At 40.7% G+C, this 18913-nt stretch overlaps 2 protein-coding genes across 9 annotated transcripts in view; one reads left to right on the plus strand and one right to left on the minus strand.

Moving 5' to 3' along the window:
* Window positions 1-10628, minus strand: part of LOC123501617 (60 kDa SS-A/Ro ribonucleoprotein-like) — a 31380-nt gene extending 20752 nt beyond the window's left edge. Inside the window, exons 1-2 of one of the 5 annotated variants that reach the window (XM_045250563.1) lie at window positions 10451-10628; window positions 211-355 (exon numbers count right to left, since the gene is read on the minus strand). In XM_045250563.1, the coding sequence (XP_045106498.1) occupies window positions 211-298 (88 nt within the window). In that variant the 5' untranslated portion in view covers window positions 299-355; window positions 10451-10628. The other 4 variants (XM_045250564.1, XM_045250565.1, XM_045250567.1 and 1 more) reach the window with 4 other exon arrangements.
* Window positions 10629-10800: 172 nt separating this feature from the next.
* The window catches only part of LOC123501619 (casein kinase I-like), a 78931-nt gene continuing 70818 nt past the window's right edge, over window positions 10801-18913 (plus strand). The window contains exon 1 of one of the 4 annotated variants that reach the window (XM_045250573.1): window positions 10801-11480. In XM_045250573.1, the coding sequence (XP_045106508.1) occupies window positions 11252-11480 (229 nt within the window). In that variant the 5' untranslated portion in view covers window positions 10801-11251. The remainder of the gene's footprint in view (window positions 11481-18913) is intronic. The other 3 variants (XM_045250572.1, XM_045250571.1, XM_045250570.1) reach the window with 3 other exon arrangements.

Raw genomic sequence — 18913 nt, forward strand, 5'->3', positions numbered from 1 at the left:
TCCTATTTAGCAACTGCTCAGAGATAGAACGACTTTAAATTGTGGAATATCTAGAAAGAGTAATAAAAAGTAAGGCATAAAAACTAGTGTGTATTGTGTGCCATACAGAAACTTGGTCCAAAAAAGGTTTTGTTGACCTTAGAGAGAGAGAGATAAGCATATTCCACAAATAAAACCCAAGCAAACATCTCGATTACGTGCAGTCCTCACCTCCATAACACTCAGAGGAGTTGTTGCCCGTCACCAGGAACTTCTTGAGCCTCCCTAGAGTTGCATCAGCTTCGTTCGGATTTGCCATCTTGAGTTTCAGCTCCTCACCTTACTGCCACAACCACTGCTCAGCTGTCAACACAAGCTAGAATGGAATTGTGAAAATAAAGACTTTATCAGAGTGCAGATATGTAAAATAATGTGATAGATTTCTCACTGAACTTGGGGAGAATTGACAAATGCTCAGCAAAGATATCTAGGGGATAAACATTAAGGTCTAGAATGGATGGGAGGGAAAATGAAGAATAAAATGTTGAGGTTAGTTGATTTTTTTTTTGTCTTTCTTACTGTTCTATATGAAAAAGATACAAGGACTGGCAAGTTCCAAGATAAACATAGTCAATGTAGTCCCTGAGATGTTTTGATATTCCTCTCTTAATCATTATGGAAAGGTTGAAAAAATTAAGTTATCTAGTACTACAGAAGCCTTACTTTAGCACACAAGACACTTTGAGTTGTAAACTACTACAAGAAGCCTTACTGAAACACTGAGAATATTTGAGTTGTAAACTACAAGAAGCCACACAGAACACTTGAGTTGTAAACTAAGAAAACTGCAGTTTTAAACAATACTTGTATTTTTACATTTCATTTCTTAATGAAATGAACATGTTTGGAACCAGGTGAAACTAATGCTTTTCCTTTTTTTGGTAATAGTCCAGTATAACTCCTCTTCTTATTTTTCAATTATTTCCTTACAGACCTTCACAAAACTCATTGTATCCATATTATACTATGGGATAAAATGACGAAAAAAGCCACTAACCGTCTTGATGCTACAAGTGACTTGGGATTTCTCCTAAGCCAGATTTTTGTATCTATCCCTAAAGCGAGACCTGTGGAAATGTGGGATCTTCAGCATACTTACATTAGGTTAGATTATGTGAAGCAAGGTAGTGAAGCTTAGGTTAGGTTTGGTTACAATACGTAAAGCATGGTAGTGACAGTAGTGATTTATTTTCCAACATGGCATGAAATTTTTCATACACTGTTTGTTATTATGATTACAGAATGTCCTTTATGAGTATGTTTTCAGTGATTCTGGCGTAGTGGATAAGGTGGTGAGCGTGGGATCAGGCAGACATCCACACGTAGGTTCAAATCCCACCACATACCGCTTTGGAGCTATGCCATTTGTTGAGTGGTTCTAAGTTACCTACATGTCACCATGATACCCAGGTTTCAGGTGGTTACACCAAAGATGTGCTAGGGTGGTAATATGGGCCTTAATATAGGTGCCACTGTAAATAAAATTGTCTGCGCCACTAATGGGCGAAAGCTTAACAGCGCTTTCCACATATACTCTTCAAGTATGCCTACAGGCTCTATAGGCCATAATGTAAAAAAAAAGAAAAAAAATGTTTTGGTGATTCTGACCACTTACTCCCTGGAAAATATTTGTTTTCATCATACCCCACCTATAAACCCTGCATTCCTCTAGGGCTCCAAGCTTATTGAGGTTAGAAGGTTGGTGACATTTTTCATATATATATATATATATATATATATATATATATATATATATATATATATATATATATATATATATATATATATATATATATATATATATATATATATATATATATATATATATATATATATATATATATATATAAGTAGTGATTAAGCCCTTACAATGCCGCCTAAGCCCTGTGCCCCTGCGAAAGCTTCCTCTAGTGAACCCAAGAGGAAGATGATGACCATCAGTGAAAAAGTGACATTTTTGCATATGATCAAAGAGGCCAGAAGAGGGTGAATGTTACGTATCATGTGAGAGGAGGGGAGGGGGAGGGGGAGAGAGAGAGAGAGAGAGAGAGAGAGAGAGAGAGAGAGAGAGAGAGAGAGAGAGAGAGAGAGAGAGAGAGAGAGAGAGTCAATGTATACTTACTGTATAAGGTTTTATAATTAAATAAAATTAAGTAAAATACTGTATATGTAAAGTATAAATACTGTTAAGATATTTTAAACATTCTGGTACCCACATATAGATACACCAAACTTCCTGGGGGCAATCCTACTTCGCAGTTTTTCACCTTTCGCGGGGGTTCTGGTATCCATTAACCGCGATAAACGAGGGATCACTGTAGTTTTTCTCGCCCCTCCAACTGCTTACTCTGTATAAGGGCCTTATCCATCCCTGTATGGAGTACTCTTCGCATGTTTGGGGGGGGTTCCAGTCACACAGTTTTGCTTGATAGGGTGGAATCGAAAGTTCTTCGTCTCATCAACTCCCCTCCTCTCACTATCTTCAGCCTCTTTCTCACCGCCAAAATGTTGCATCTCTTTCTATCTTTTATCGTTATTTTCATGGTAACTGTTCTACTGATTTTGCTAACTGCATGCCTCCCCTTCTCCTGCGGCCTCACTGCACAAGGCTTTCTTCTTCCTCTCATCCCTATTCTGTCCAACTCTCTAATGCAAAAGTTAACCAGTATGCTCAATCATTCATCCCTTTCACTGGTAAACTCTGGAACTCCCTCCCTGCATCTGTATTTCTGAATTCCTACAACTTGTCTTCTTTTAAGAGGGAGGTATCGAGGCATTTGCTCCCCTAATTCTGGCTGACGGTTTTGACACTTTTTACACTTTTTAGAGAGCCAGCACTCAAGTGGGCCTTTTTTTAACTTTCTTTTTCTTTCCCTTGGCTGGCCCTCTTCCCTACATAAAGAAAAAAAAAATAAATAAAAAAAAAATATATATATATATATATATATATATATATATATATATATATATATATATATATATATATATAAGGAGGTGGAGTTATAATGGACCACTACCGATTTTTTTTAAAGATAAAGAAAGTACCACTGTCAAGAAGCAGACTGTCAAGTGTCAAGTGCTGCCCTGCCTTAAAATATACCTAATGGTGAGGGACATTTCTAAACTAAATCTATCACCACTTAACAACCTCTGGTCCAAACCACAGTGCATGTATTAAGAGGTTAGGAGCCTATTAAGCAGCATTACACTTAGCAATGAGGGGCAGTTCACCATTACACTGTTCCTGGGAGAACCACTGCTGACAGCTAGTCAATAGTATATGAGCTGGACAACCTTTTCCTTATCAAATAGTGTGGGGATCTACTTAAGACTCTTCACAGAACTCTTCACTTAGATATAGTTTTTTTTTCTCTCTCTCTCGAAGACTGGTGACAAAATACACAAAATCAGAAAAGCAGTGAAAGTAATTTATCACAATTCCTCAGTAATTTATAAAACAATGAGATGCTATACTTCCTAGATAATACTCGCAATGTGAAGGAAAAGCAAACCCCCTTACATTTCCCACAGAAGAGCCGCACCCTGCCACCAGGTAAGGCAAAGGTAAGGCAATGTGTCAGGATGTAAACAAAGTCAAGCACACAATACGCACACAATGAAACACGGCACACACATTAGTGACAGGCCAATCATAACACAACACACAACACTCAGAGCCCTAGCAGCACTCAGTAAAGGTCACCCATGACCCGGCTTACTCAGAGAAGTAAGCCACCACCAGTGCAGGAGAAGAAAAACATGGTTCCAAGGAGGCGGGGCGGAGAGAATGAGAGCGACACAGGACGGGTCTCTCCACTTACTTTAAACACATATTACACCTAAACTACACCTAAAAATAATACACCAGATACCTCAAGACTGTGGTAAACTTTCATTGGGCAATAGTTTTGAGAGCGTGACGGGCGTGTGTATGTATGAACTCACTAATGATACAAGCTGTGTTCGGTGAGGGCCCCTGCTCTGTGTTGTTCTCCGTGACTCACGCCTCGGCCTCCTCCCCTGCTTCCTTATTCACTCCCTATTTCCTATTTCTACCTTCATTCAGTGGCCAATGAGGGAATAAAAATGAAAGATATGTGTGCTGTTGTTTGTTAGAGTCTCAACTGACAGTGCAGTGTTCGTGTGTGTTTCTGTATATATCCGGATTTATTATTAACGGCGGTATGTGTGTATGTGTGTGTGTATGTGTGCGTGTCAACATACTCCGGCTTGTTATGCGATAGATCGATAAATTAAAAAAAGAAAAAATAAACATGATTAAGATACTTTCTATATATAAATCATGTAAGGGAATTTTACTGTGATTTTTTTTTTCTCTCTCTCTTTCTTTCTATTCCTCCTAGTCTTTTCTCCCTGCACATTCCTGTTCCTATCATCTTGCATCAGGTGTGACCAAGCATCCACACACCTGAACCTTCTCTCACCTGCCTTCGCTCGTCCTTCTCATTACCAGTGCTAGTTTACATTTCTGCCTGCAATATTTTGATCTGTATATCACGTTTTGTTGTTACTGTTATGCCTTCTTTTATTGTTGTCGAAAGGAAAACAAAGGAATGTCACGTAAATCAAGACAGTTATTTATGTGGTTCTGTTCGCTGATTAGCTGTGTTACCTTGTAAATGATGCTATGAAGTGGGAAACAAAGAAATGTTACAAAAATCTAAACATCACAGATTTAAAAAGCGCTGGATATTATTATTATTATTATTACTATTATTATTATTATTATGTGTACCTATCAAGTAGAACGACAAATTATTTCAAAAGACGTAAACATTTCCCAATGCATTTCTTTTTCCTCGTTTTCCGATCTACATCTTGACTTATACCCCTCCTCTTCCTAATTATTGTACCTATAGTGATTTCCAATCTGCTTGGGGTTAAGTAAAACAGGCTTCACGTAGGGATTGAGCCGCCGGTACAATACAGCGTGGTGTTCTTATCATGCCAGCGAGTGATGAGGAGGATATGATAAGATGATAGCTTAACACTGCTGTTTGTGCTCATACCATTCATTCACTCCCGCGTGGTAATGGCATGTCTGTTATTGTTGTTGTCGTCGCCGTTGTTGTTGCTGTTGTTGTCATGATTCTTACTCTTATCAATTACTTCTTATCAATTAAAAATGTTGATATTATAGTTATTATTCTACTTGTGTTCTTGAAGAGGTTGGCTGCAAGTTTCAAAAGACAATGTAAAAAATAAGATAGTCCGTACGTCCCTTAATTTCCAACAGTCTACAACGAAATCAAAGAATAATGGGCATTAATGAAAACATCAAATCGTACAGGCTTTGTTTGGTTACGGGGGTGTCTTGATAACTCAACTCTGGAAGTTATCATATATCAGACAGAGATTAGTTTTCAAGACGTGCACCTCTGTACTCATCACTTTCCCTCTTCTATGGTTCTTATCAAATTTTATAATTATTCATCCTTCATTATTTTCAAACACACTCACACACACACTTCTTTCTTCCTTGGGTCTTCCGTACGTGGTTCCAAGTTCCCCCTTTCTCACCCTCTCCTCTCCTCAGCCCCACCTCGATCAACATGAGCTGGAGATGTTTCGAGCTAAAAGATCACGTGGCTGTCCAGAAAGATAGTTGGACTTTAATTTTAGAGTGACTATAATTTTGTACATTGGTTTGGCGAAGGGAATTTCTGATAAATATTTAAGCTGTTTCACTACTATTTGTTTACTATTATAAAGTCTTCATGTGCCACGTGAGAGAAGCTATACGGAAAATAATAAGTATAGTATTCATCCCTACACTAATAATTTCGCAATGAGTATCGTCGCCTATTGATTGAAAAAAAAAAAAAAAAATCAACACATAACTTAGAAATCAAATATATCAAATCAAACACGAAAACTATTAATTACTAAATAAATACGTGAAAATCCTGATACACGCATAAAAAAAATTGTGTGGTTTCGATCATCATATCCAGGGATACAACTTTATCTATAATATGTGATAGATTTTGGGAGCATATAGCTACAGGTCACGTGATGAACCCTGATTAAGGTGGCGAAACACTGACTCAGAGGGGCAGGCCAGGAAGTGAGCATGGAGGAGGAGGAGAAACAGGAGGATGAGAACGAGGAGGAGGACGAGGAGAACGAGGAGGAGGAAAAGGATAATGAAAACGAAGATGAAGAGAACGAGAAGGGAGAAAACGAGAGAACAAAAGGTGGTGAACGAGGAAAAAGAGGAGGAGGCGGAGGAGGAGGATAAGAAGGAAGAGTTTAATATGGAGAAGAAAGGAGGTGGGGGTAGGGATGATAGACAAGGAGCAGGAGGAAGGCGAGGAGGTGGAGTAAGGATATGAAGGAAGCTTGAGTAATCTTCCCTGACACTCACGTAAGGTCAACGAAACTTTGGTCATAGCACACACACACACACACACACACACACACGTAGTGAGTTTCACAGTATTACAAAGGAAAAAAATGGGTATATGACCATGTATATTTTAACTACTATTGCCACAACAACAACAACAACAACAACAACTACTACTACTACTACTACTACTACTACCACTACTACTACTACTGCTGCTCCTGTTTCTACTGCTGCTACTACAACAACAACTACTACTACTACTACTACTACTACTACTAATAATAATAATAATAATAATAATAATAGTAGTAGTATATATAACAACAATAATACCACTACCACCATTACTTACTGATTCATTAAACTATTAATTCCCTAATTGACTGATAGACAATTCAGATAACTAATCAGCAAACGTTCCTCCCCTTGCACGAACATCCACCCTCTGATGGCTAACTCAGTACTTTTCAAACTCTTTCATCTTTACGTTATCCCTCCCCCTTTCTCTTCTATTTATATCCTCCCTCGCTCCCTTGGGCAACGGAAGCAGCTGGTGGTAGTACTGATGGTGATGGTGGTGGTGGTGGTGGTCTCAACACACACACACACACACACACACACACACACACACACACACACTTATGGCACTTTTATCTTTACATTCGTCTCTAGTGTAAAGTATCAAGATTTTCAAGTGTTCTTTGGTAATTATTCAAGTGACTGTGTAAAATTATATAAGTAAATGAAATAAGACCACCTACGAGGAATGTTAAATCTTGATAGTGTTTATCTCATTATATGAATATGTTCCTTATCCAAGAAGAACCATTGTGAACATTTTTCATTTATTCTCTTTTCATTTATTCATTTCTATTATCTTTTTAATGGGGGTGGAGGGGATGGTTACTCTCATGAGTGATGCGTATGAAGATGAGCAAGTTGACAACCGCATTTCACTTTTAAAGCCAATTAAGACTGTGGAAAAAGGGGAGAAAATGTATAAAGGCAGTAACATTATCGACAAAATCATTCAACACAAATTTCAAGGCGTGGTCCGCGAAGGAGCGAACTCAGTGAGGAGAACGGGCCGAGGCAGCAGGCATTACCACGCCCTGTCCCCCCTCCTCCTCTCTCTCTCTCTCTCTCTCTCTCGGGGTCACTCACTACCTTCCCCTCCATCACGGCACATGCACGGAAGCTGTCCAGACCAGAGGTGTAATGCCTGACACAGCGATACAGGCACGGGTGGGCGATGGCTTCACTGTCACATTCGATCCCGAGAAGGGAGAGAACGTAAGGCGAAGGTCACACAGACAAAAATGTAAGAGGAACAAGGACTTACACCATTGTATTAGCCAGATAGATAGATAGATAAACGAACCGATGAGAAGGCGAGAAGTTGAAAACAAGTACTAACGAAAAAAAAGAAGAACGAGTTTTAATAAGCTATGATCAACAGATATAGGCAATAAAAAGCACAAATAAAACACGAAAACAAATTAAATATAACAATAACCTACAAACAACAATAGTAAAGACAAAAACCATAAGACTTGCAATAAACGGCCGCAACTATACGGACGACAAGCAATCTCAAGCCCAGCCCAGCCCAGCCCAGCCAGCCAGCCAGCTAGCCAGCCCGCCAGCCCGCCATCAGCTGAAACTGACAGGTTTGTGCCGCTAACTGAGGTCGCCCCGCACTGACACACACACACACACACACACCTGGTACAGACTCACAATACGGGACGGTCGTGTTACGGGAGGCGAAACGCATGGTAGCCTTCACCAAGCGGCCTCCCCAACCCAGCATCCGTGTATGTGCTCGCTATATGGCACCGTTCAGATATGTAGGTGGGGGTCAAGGGCGTTATAACAAGGGAAAGGGACCTACAGCGGGAGTCCGGCGGGAAGGCGATGGGGGAGGGGAGGAAAACGCTCTGACAAAATGAAACTCGTCTGCCAACTACTAAGAACAGGTGCCATACTATTTATTTATCTATTTTTTTTGTCTTGGTACATTTAGTGTAGTATGTTTCCTGTACTTAAATGAATGTCCGTGTAGTTTAGTTATTCATCTGTTTTCTCGGTACAAGAATGATCTTTTAATGGGTGGTGAGGAATACCAGACGTACGATAAAAGAGTTCTTAGCGTTGTCTTGAGTTCGTTGAATAGGGTTTGCTCAGAGAGAGAGAGAGAGAGAGAGAGAGAGAGAGAATTATTAGTGGCCTACCTAGAATTTTAACTGGCACCATTTCCTAAGTTGTTAGAAGTAAGGGATTGACGTCATATTGGTGTGTGTGTGTGTGTGTGTGTGTGTGTGTGTGTGTGTGTGACTTCATTTGATGACATGATGAAAGAGAGTAATAGTGGTATGAAAAATGGTAATGATGATAATGGTGACTGTTGATAGTGAATGCGATAATGATAAGCTAATGATAGTTATGTTAGTTTAGGTAGCTAATGATGATGCTAATGGTGGTAGTAGTAGTAGTAGTAGTAGTAGGTACATTTCCTTAACTCTTTTCTTTGGACATGAGTCATTATTTGTATCCCGAAATCATGAGCAATATTTGGAAACGCATCTCTCTCTCTCTCTCTCTCTCTCTCTCTCTAAACGTAATGCATTGCGGAAATTATAATCCCTATCCTGTTTTTCCAGCTCTCTCTATGATAAAGAAATGACTGATCATATTGATAAATACTTCGAAAAAGAGAACACACATAATATACTATCATATCAAAATATGTTCGATCTAAGCTATTAAATTTTTCACTCCCTAAGCCAGCGATTCCCAACCTTTTCCGACCATAGCACCCATTGTTGTCATGTCTAAGGAGTCCACCACCCCTAACTAATATCTTTTTACTAGAGGGATAAAAGAAAGTGAAGTGTGTGCATCACTTCCCAGCACCCCCTATAATAATTAATTTCAGCACCCTCAAGGGGTGCTAGCACGCCAGAGGTTTGGAAACGCTGCCCTAAGCCCTCTTTCATAAGGTGCGGGAGATGCTCGCATCCGCGTGGACACACTCGCCACCCGCCACCCGTGCGCCTCAATTAACAGATTCCCTGTTAAAATTGCATTATTTTATTCAATAGATGGGCTACTGAATTGTACGTGTCTCCTCTAGAAGAAGAACGGCGCCCCAGTCGCAGGCAACCAATTGAGGGCCCAAAACAACAACGTACGGTCATTTTATGGGCCCGCTTGAGCCCGCTCTGCATTTCACCCTGTGAAAGGTTACATTGAAAACATTAGTATTTAGTTTAAGCGTGTCAGCGCAGCGCGGATGCGAGCATTACCCGACCCTTATGAAATACGGCTAACTCGGACCACAAGATACAAACTGTCATGGGAAAACAATAATGGACCAACTCGAATAATATCTAAACATCAAATAATTAAGCAGAACAAAGGCTCTGAAAACAATGAAATTCACATGAAAACAAAAACACTCACTCATGCATTCATTCATTACATTCAGTGGTTGTTCAGAATGGTCCGAGATTTGCACCTACCCAAGTTATAAATGGCTTCTATAATAATAATAATAATAATAATAATAATAATAATAATAATAATAATAATAATAATAAAAAAATAATGATTATGGTAATAATAATAATAATAATAATAATAATAATAATAATAATAATAATAATAATAATAATAATAATAACAATAATAGTTATTATTATTATCATTATTATTATTATTATTATTATTATTATTATAATAATAATAATAATAATAATAATTATTATTATTATTATTATTATTATCATTACTATTTGGAAAATGAAGCATATACTTTTAAATGAAGATGTCATACACCACCACTACCGTCATAAGCATGAGTACTATCAGTTTATCATGTAACACAACCACAATTACCAACAACGATCACAATAATAAACACCACACTGGAAAACACATGTCAGGAGACGGATACAAAATAGTTCCCCCTCCACACTGATCAGCAATATTCAGATACACACAATTAAGCTAATACAAGAGAGATACTTAACATACAGATTTGTTTTCATGGTGTGGTTCCTCCTTAGGCCCGGCGAACCGGCACTATTTGGGTGAAAAGCGTCTGGCAACTCCCTCCATTTGGCAGCTGATGGTAACGATGATGGTTGTCGGTCCTCGGTGCGCTGGTCCTCCGCGGCAGCATGTAGTTCGCTGTCATGTTCAGATGTTAATTTACGCGTATTGTCGTTAGGTGAGGCCGGTGTTGTTAAAATTTTACACATAATTGGTGTTAACTGAATGGTTGAGTTGTGTCAGAGTTCCTGAACGTTACGAATTTACATTTATTATTGGTGAATCAGGTGGTCTTTTATCAAATGAGAAACGATAATGACCGTGAATAAGACTACCAGAAAAAGTAAAAATATGACTCAAGGCATCCTAAAAGACATATAAATTATAAAGTACATAATAAGACTTAAGTATGTTTGGTGAGAAGGTGACAGTGTATTTATTTCCGTGGTGTGTGTTGGACGGTCAAGTGTTGTGAGAGGAGCGAGTGTATCGATCCGCGTCAAGAGTGGCGAGCTCAGGTGTGGGTCAGAGGTGCTGCTGGTGCCTCCCTCTTATTTATCCCCTTTACTCCACTACCCACCGGAATTGTGCCCGAGGAATCAGTGTACACGTGCAGTGCGTGGGGGTATTTATCGGAAAACATGAAAATGGCTCGGGTGTGGCTGGGATAACACCGGGAAAGATGAGATGAAGTGAGTGTGGGGCCGAGAGTGTGAAGTTGGCGGGTGAGGGCCGTTCATGGTGCTGGAACTGAGGCTTTTTCGAGGCTGAGAGGAGGCTAGGATGCAGAAGGGAGAGAGGCGAGAGCGTGGAGGCGGCGGAGGGACCAAGGAGCAGGACGATCCGGCGTCTAGAAGGGTGTCGCGAGCCAGCACAGCTAACAGAACAGCCACTACCATGCAGCCAGGGTCCCGCACCTCCTCCTCCTCCAACTCCCTGGAGCTCTTCGTGGGGCCAAACTTCAGGGTCGGCAAAAAGATCGGCTGCGGGAACTTCGGCGAGCTGAGATTAGGTAAGGCATGATGTGTGTGCGTATGTCTGTATGTATGTTTGTGTGTATATGCGTGTCTGTGAAAAGTAATTAGGTTCTTGGACTTTTCTCACTTCTTGGTGTACGGATGTGTTTGTTTCGGTTTATTTTTTTGTTATTTGGGTGTTACGTGTCATGTGAAGTGTCAGGGTATCATATGGCGGCGGTGATGGCGTGGCGGCGACTACTGACTCCCGGCACCGTAATATTCTCGTCCGTGGTCCCGTTTCGCCGGTAATCCTTTCGGTCACTAGGAAGACAACCCTACTATTTGTTCGTGGTGTGCGAGTGAGTGGTGGGGGCGAGTTACGGGGTCAGGCAGCGTGTGGTGGGGAAGAGTAAAGATGTGAAGGATTTTTTGTTATGGTGCCCTGGTTACGGGGATGGATGGAGAGGGGAGCGGGGGAGAGAAGGGTGTTATTTTGATAGATGAATATTTAAGGATGACATTACTGGGGATACCTCTAAAAAATGACACACACACACACACATTAAAGGAAAAAAAAAAAAAAGGAAAAGTCAGAGAGAGGACACAGGAAGTACTGACATGTAACTGAGCTGTAATGTAGAGGGAGCTCCATAAAGCCACTAGACAGAAATGTGACAGTCCATCTAGAACACATGCATCACTCCCCACTGTCATTGCTAAGTATGTCAAGTCTGTCTCACCTCCCTATACACTGCTGCTGCCCTGACTGACTGCTTCTATTTCACTCTGTTCCTCACCACCCTCAACCCACACCCTACCACTTCACCATATCCAACCCACTCCCTGCCTAGTTACTCCATGCTCAACCCACACCCTACCACTTCACCATATCCAACCCACTCTATGCTCAACCCTCTCCCTACCTAGACTCCATGCTCAACCCCCACTCCCTGCCTAGACACTCCATGCTCAACCCTCTCCCTACCTAGACACTCCATGCTCAACCCCACTCCCTGCCTAGACACTCCATGCTCAACCCTCTCCCTACCTAGACTCCATGCTCAACCCCACTCCCTGCCTAGACTCCATGCCCAATCCACTCCCTGCCTAGACTCCATGCCCAATCCACTCCATGCTCAACACACCCTGCTCAACCCACTCCACGCTCAATCCACTCCCTGCCTAGACACTCCATGCTCAACCCACTCCCTGCCTAGGCACTCCACCACACCCAACCCACTCCCCACTTACAAATAGAAACCATCACACTTAACCTCCCTTCCTTCACTACCATTCCCCTTAACCCTTAAAAAAATAAATGATAATAATAATCCTCAAAACACTAATGACACCCCAAGAAGTTAATTTGGTTAGGTTTAAAGTTTTCTCCCCCATTCCTTTCAAAACTTGCTCTCCAGTGGTTGTCTAGGGCTGGGTGAATGGCTGCCACTGTGCTGCATTTGGGTACCGTATTCTTATGTAGTATCTAAAGTGTCACTGAGTCTGAGTGAAGAATGCCTGACAGTCTCACAAGGTAGCATGGCCTGAAGTCACCATTGAAGAGTTGCTTGTTCCCAGCTCTGTGTCCAGCAAAGTTGTGTCTTCAGTTGATGGTTGTTGTTCATTGGAGTTGTGGCTTGTCTGTCTTGATAGGAACACTCCTGTCATTGGAAATCCTACATGTCACAGCTGGCCAGTAATTTATCTGTGCAAGGTTCACCAGTGTCATGTATCCCCTGCTGTCTGCCCTGCCCCCTGCCACACCTGCCACCCTGTACGCCTTCCTGTCTGGCCCGCATGGCTCCACACAATACACTGCTCTGAACTGTCATGTCCCAGGAATACATGCCATGACTTACCTCAATCACAAAACCAACAGATCTACATGCATGGACCCTTCTTGCACTAACTTTGGAGTGGTTTGATTACGAACTATTATACCAATCAATACTTCAAAGGCACTCAGAGGCCCCAGTCAGGTCAGGTCAAGTGTAGGTCAGGAAGATTAGCCTTTGTATTAGTGCTTTCTTAATGTTTCTTGTCTTTTGTTAGCCGCCTTTGTCCATTAAGTTTTTCTGACTCTTTTCTTCACCTTTCATACGCTATTTCTTTCTCATCCTGTATCCTTAACTCGCCAAAAAGTACTCGATCTTGTCATTCATTTTAATTTCATAGTCTTTAATTGCTTTTAGTTAGTTTTTTTAAGATGTTTTTTTCTATTATAGTTTTTAATCCCTTTTAGTTATTTTTTTAAGGTGGGTTTTTTTAACGTTGATGACTTCTGATGTTGAGGCGCCTAAGCCAAAATCCATCCATTCATCCATCCTTGTCATTCATCTCTCAGCCTGATCATGTAACTCTGGTCTCAGTGTAGTGTGGGAAGGGTGAACAAAGCCTCTGCCAAGCTTGAACATGTTACTTCTTGTCCCTTCCTGGCCAGTCACCTGCAGCATCCTGTCTACACTACCACACCTCCCTCCTTTGTGGTATCCGTGCGTGGAAGTGTGTAGTGGCAGTTTGCACTCTTAATCCTTTCCTGCCTGTTTCTGTATGTTCATCTTCCTATGACCTGGATTTATTTAAGAGGGATGTTTATAGACATTTATCCCATTGTTTTGGCTCTCTCTCTCTCTCTCTCTCTCTCTCTCTCTCTCTCTCTCTCTCTCTCTCTCTCTCTCTCTCTCTCTCTCTCTCTCTCTCTCTCTCTCGCTTGGACCTGCTCGAAGACTGGCATCAAAGTGGGCGTGTTTCTTTAATAATTTTAGTTCCCTCTTTTACATGAAAAAAGAAAGATAAAATGAAAAAAATATATATATACTCGTGTCATCGTCGCAAATGTCAAAAGAAATGCAGTTATATGTGTTTTGTCAGCGATATTGTATTTGCATATGTTTTTTTAATGTGGTTCATGTTATTGTTGAGAGAGGAGGAGCCATTGTGAAGGTGTGGTGTCCCTAGTGATGTGTTGTGATGGGTGTTTGCATATTGTGTAATGTGCTCTTTCCTGTTATGTTGCTGTGTGTGTGTGTGTGTGTGTGTGTGTGTGTGTGTGTGTGTGTGTGTGTGTGTGTGTGTGTTGGACAGATAAATTTATTCATGATTATTATATATTTATGTAATTTTTTTCATTTTCTTTTACTTTGTCATATATATATATATTTTTTTTCCACTATATACATAAATGTGTGTGTGTGTGTGTGTGCGTGCCCATGTTCTGATATTTAATAGGTATCACCACCACCACCACCACCACCACCAAACACCCCTTCAGACACGACCTTGAGAGAAAGTCACCAGGAGAAACAGTTCAGTCTAGGCAAGGTTGGATTTAGGCTAGTAAATGACACACACACACACACACACACACACACACACACACACACACACACACACACACACACACACACACAAAGTACTGGTAAGCCTTCCCTAGCATTTGAGATCTTATGATAGTGAGCACATCAACTTGTTTAGCTTCTTAGAATTAACACAATGGTCTCAATGCAAAATGGTGGAGTAGTGGAAACCTTGTACTGTCTATACTCTTATTTAAGACTAGAATTCCCTCACCTGCTTCTGTATTTCCATCTTCCTTTGATCTGAACTCCTTTAACCCCTTCAGTACCATAGCACATTTTCATATTCATTCTGCTTACTATTTGGTGATTTTAAACAGCTTCAGAAACTTGAGGGGGTGATTAAAAGAGTGAAGACTGTGGCCATTGATCTCCTGACCTCCATAGACCCTTCCTAATGTCAATAAAGTCATCTAAACATACCCCCCCAAAAAAAAATAGAGGTAAAAAATGCATCCCAGTACTGAAGGGGGTTAAGAGGGAGGAGATTTCAAGACATTTATCCCATTATTTTGGCCAACTCTCTCAAACCTACTCAAGGACTGGCATCTAAGTGGGCCTTTTTTTTTTTTTTTTTTTTTTTTTTTTCCAGCTATTTTTCCCTTCTTACATAAAAAAAAAGCATAAGGTTTCTGAAATTAAATAAAAGTGTGGTGCTGTATCAACAGTTACACACTTATCTTTAATTGACAGATACCATAAACCAGTAATGAGTGTAGAGTGAGTGGTGTAGCTTGCATCACTCCATCACACTCACATTCCTGGCAGCAGTGTTAGCATTGATACTGGCACTATGCTAACTGATACAGAGTGGTGTTATCATATCTCCCTTAGCCTGGTGACTCAAGCCAACCAGGCCACACTCATAATGGCTCACTGACTAAGTGTTGATGTCACTACTTAATTGTTGTCATTCTCTCTCTCTCTCTCTCTCTCTCTCTCTCTCTCTCTCTCTCTCTCTCTCTCTCTCTCTCTCTCTCTCTCTCTCTGTGCTTAGTTTATTGTTGTTTCATTCTGTCTCCTCTCTTTTATTATGTTTTTGTTTTTATTATTTATTTTATTTTATTTTATTTTATTTTTTTATGCAAGGGCAACAAAAATATAAAGATAAAGGACCCACTCAGTTGCCAGTGCCCCCATAGAGCTGATAGAATTAGCCAAAGGATAGGGATAAATATCTTTAATGCACAAGTTGATAGTGATACGTATGGTTGGGCTTATATCGACATTACTGCGCCCATTACTACTTCTCACTCTGCCTCCTTTCCTTTATTATTGTTTTTATATTTGATTGCATAAGTTAATAATTCATGTGGTTGGATTTATATCAACATTACTGCGTGTATTGTTGCTTCCCACTCTGCCTCCTTGCCTTTATTATTGTTTTTCTGTTTATATTATTGAATACACTAGTTGAAAATGCCTCTCATGGTTAGATTTGCATTTATTTGACATTGCTAAGTCTATTATTACCTCTTATTCTGTCTTCCCTCCTCTATTACTGTCATTATATATATTTTTATTTTTGCCTTATTACTTAAATGCGTGAGTTGAAAATGTTACTTGTGTTTAAGCTCACGTTTATTCCCTCACGTTGACACTGATAAGTCTATTGTTAGCTTTTGTTATTTATTGTTATGATTATTGTTGTGTGTTGAAATTAAGCCTTGTGTCAGCTATGATATGTCACATAACACTCCTGTCACACACCACACACACCCCAGTATCTGCCACACACACCCTAGTATCTGCCACACACACACACACACTTCCTATATTATGTAGTGCTTTGTTTACACCATAAAAAAAAAAAAAATACTTGAGTGTGTGTGTGTACTTAGGAAATCCTGTGTTGGTGGAGCATCTTTTTGAGTGTAAGAGTGGGAATCTGGCCAATGGTAACATATATTAAACAAAAAAAGGCCCACTTAGATGCCAGTCCTTGAGTAGGTCTGAGAGAGTTAGCCAGAACAGTGGGATAAATGTCTTGAAGCAGCCTCCCTCTTAAATTAATTGAGGTCATAGGTGTGGTCTGTGTGATAGGGTTGCAAGGTGCTACTAAGGAAACTGCTCTAATATAAGTATGTGTGTGTGTGTGTATTTACCTAGTTGTAGTTTTACAGGGCCTGGGCTTTATGCTCGTGTGGCCCCATCTCCATATCTACACTTATCCAATCTTACTTTAAAACTATGCACACTCGTTGCAGACACTACTTCTTCATTCAAACTGTTCCACGTCTCGACACATCTTTGCGGGAAACTATACTTTTTAATATCTCTTACACATCTTCCCTTCCTCAGTTTATTACTGTGCGATCTTGTGCTTCGACTGGCATATTCTTCTCTCAGGATTAGTTTTTCATTATTCACGTGTGTGTGTGTATGTGTGTGTGAGAGAGAGAGAGAGAGAGAGAGAGGTTTGTTATTACCTACCATTATGTATTTCTACTAGAGAATTTGACACTTTCTTATGGCATTAAAATAATTCACCACTTTCCTTTTTCTCTCTCTCTCTCTCTCTCTCTCTCTCTCTCTCTCTCTCTCTCTCTCTCTCTCTCTCTCTCTCTCTCTCCCTCCCCTCCCTCCCTCCCTCCCTCCCTCCCTCCCTCTCTCTCTCTCTCTCTCTCTCTCTCTCTCTCTCTCTCTCTCTCTCTCTCTCTCTCTCTCTCTCTCTCTCTCTCTCTCTCTCTCTCTCTCTCTCTCTCTCTCTCCCTCCCTCCCTCCCTCCCTCCCTCCCTCCCTCCTCCCTCCTCCTCCTCTCTCTCTCTCTCTCTCTCTCTCTCTCTCTCTCTCTCTCTCTCTCTCTCTCTCTCTCTCTCTCTCTCTCTCTCTCTCTCTCTCTCTCTCTCTCTCTCTCTCTCTCTCTCTCTCTGCATTACCTACACTGCACCAAGTTAGAGTGTTTCTCTGAATGGCACCAAGTGTGAAGGATGCAATTGAACTGGAGCTGGTGTGAAGAACAGGTTTAATCCCTTCAGTACCATAACGTGTTTCCCATATTCATTCTGCTGTCTATTTCATGCTTTTATACAGCTTCAGAAACTTGTATAGGTGATTAGAATAGTGAAGACTGTGGCCATTAATCTTCTCACCTCCATAGACCCTTCCTGATGTCAATGAAATAGTCTTCAATACCATAATGCGTTCCCATATTCATTCTGCTGTCTATTTCATGCTTTTATACAGCTTCAGAAACTTGTATAGGTGATTAGAATAGTGAAGACTGTGGCCATTAATCTTCTCACCTCCATAGACCCTTCCTGATGTCATTAAAATAGTCTAATCATACACAAATCTCAAGGTAAAAATGTGTCCCAGTATTGTAGGGGTTACAGTGTACCTAGCAAGTGTAAGCAATGGATTTTGACTATAGCTGGTGTGAGGGATGGGTTTGCACAGTACCTAGTGATAGAAATAGCTTGATGTGTTGATTTAGGTGGTGTTTGCATGCTAAAGTGAAAGAGAGAGAGGGAGAGAGAGAGAGAGAGGTTAAGGCAAGTAAAGATCCACATTACTGAAAGGAAATGAGAGGTGGAGATATGAAGAGAAAGAGAGGAAGTGGATTTACATATGCATAGGAAATGATGATAAGTAGACAATATGAATGAACCAACAGTGAATAGACCAGGAAATTAGAAAGATAGACCAGTAAATGACAGAGAGAGAGAGAGAGAGAGAGAGAGAGAGAGAGAGAGAGAGAGAGAGAGAGAGGTACAAGGGAAAAAAGGGGGGGATGCAATGAGAGAGTAGCTGTGAAATCCCCAAGGAAAGTGAGGTTCTCCAGGGAATGAGGGAGCTGTGTACTTTCCTCAGGGGAGTGTCGGGAGGAGGAGGAGGAGGAGTAGTAGTAGTAGTAGTAGTAGTAGTAGGTGGTGAGTGGTGTAGTAAAGGGAGGGAGGACTTTAGTTGTTCTTTAGATTACCAGCCTTTGTTGAGAGAGAGAGAGAGAGAGAGAGAGAGAGACAGAAGGTAATGTGGAGGAAGGGTAAAAAAAAAAGTGACGAGGAAATGTTGGAGAGAAGGGAGGAAATAATGAAGGAAGAGAAGAATGTAGAGAAGAGGTGAGAAGGCAAGTGAATGAAGGAAGGGATGGAGAATGGAAACAATGCAACAGAAGGAAATGAAGAAAT

This window comes from Portunus trituberculatus, chromosome 9, assembly GCF_017591435.1.
Source record: "Portunus trituberculatus isolate SZX2019 chromosome 9, ASM1759143v1, whole genome shotgun sequence".
Classification (NCBI taxonomy): Eukaryota; Metazoa; Arthropoda; class Malacostraca; order Decapoda; family Portunidae; genus Portunus; species Portunus trituberculatus.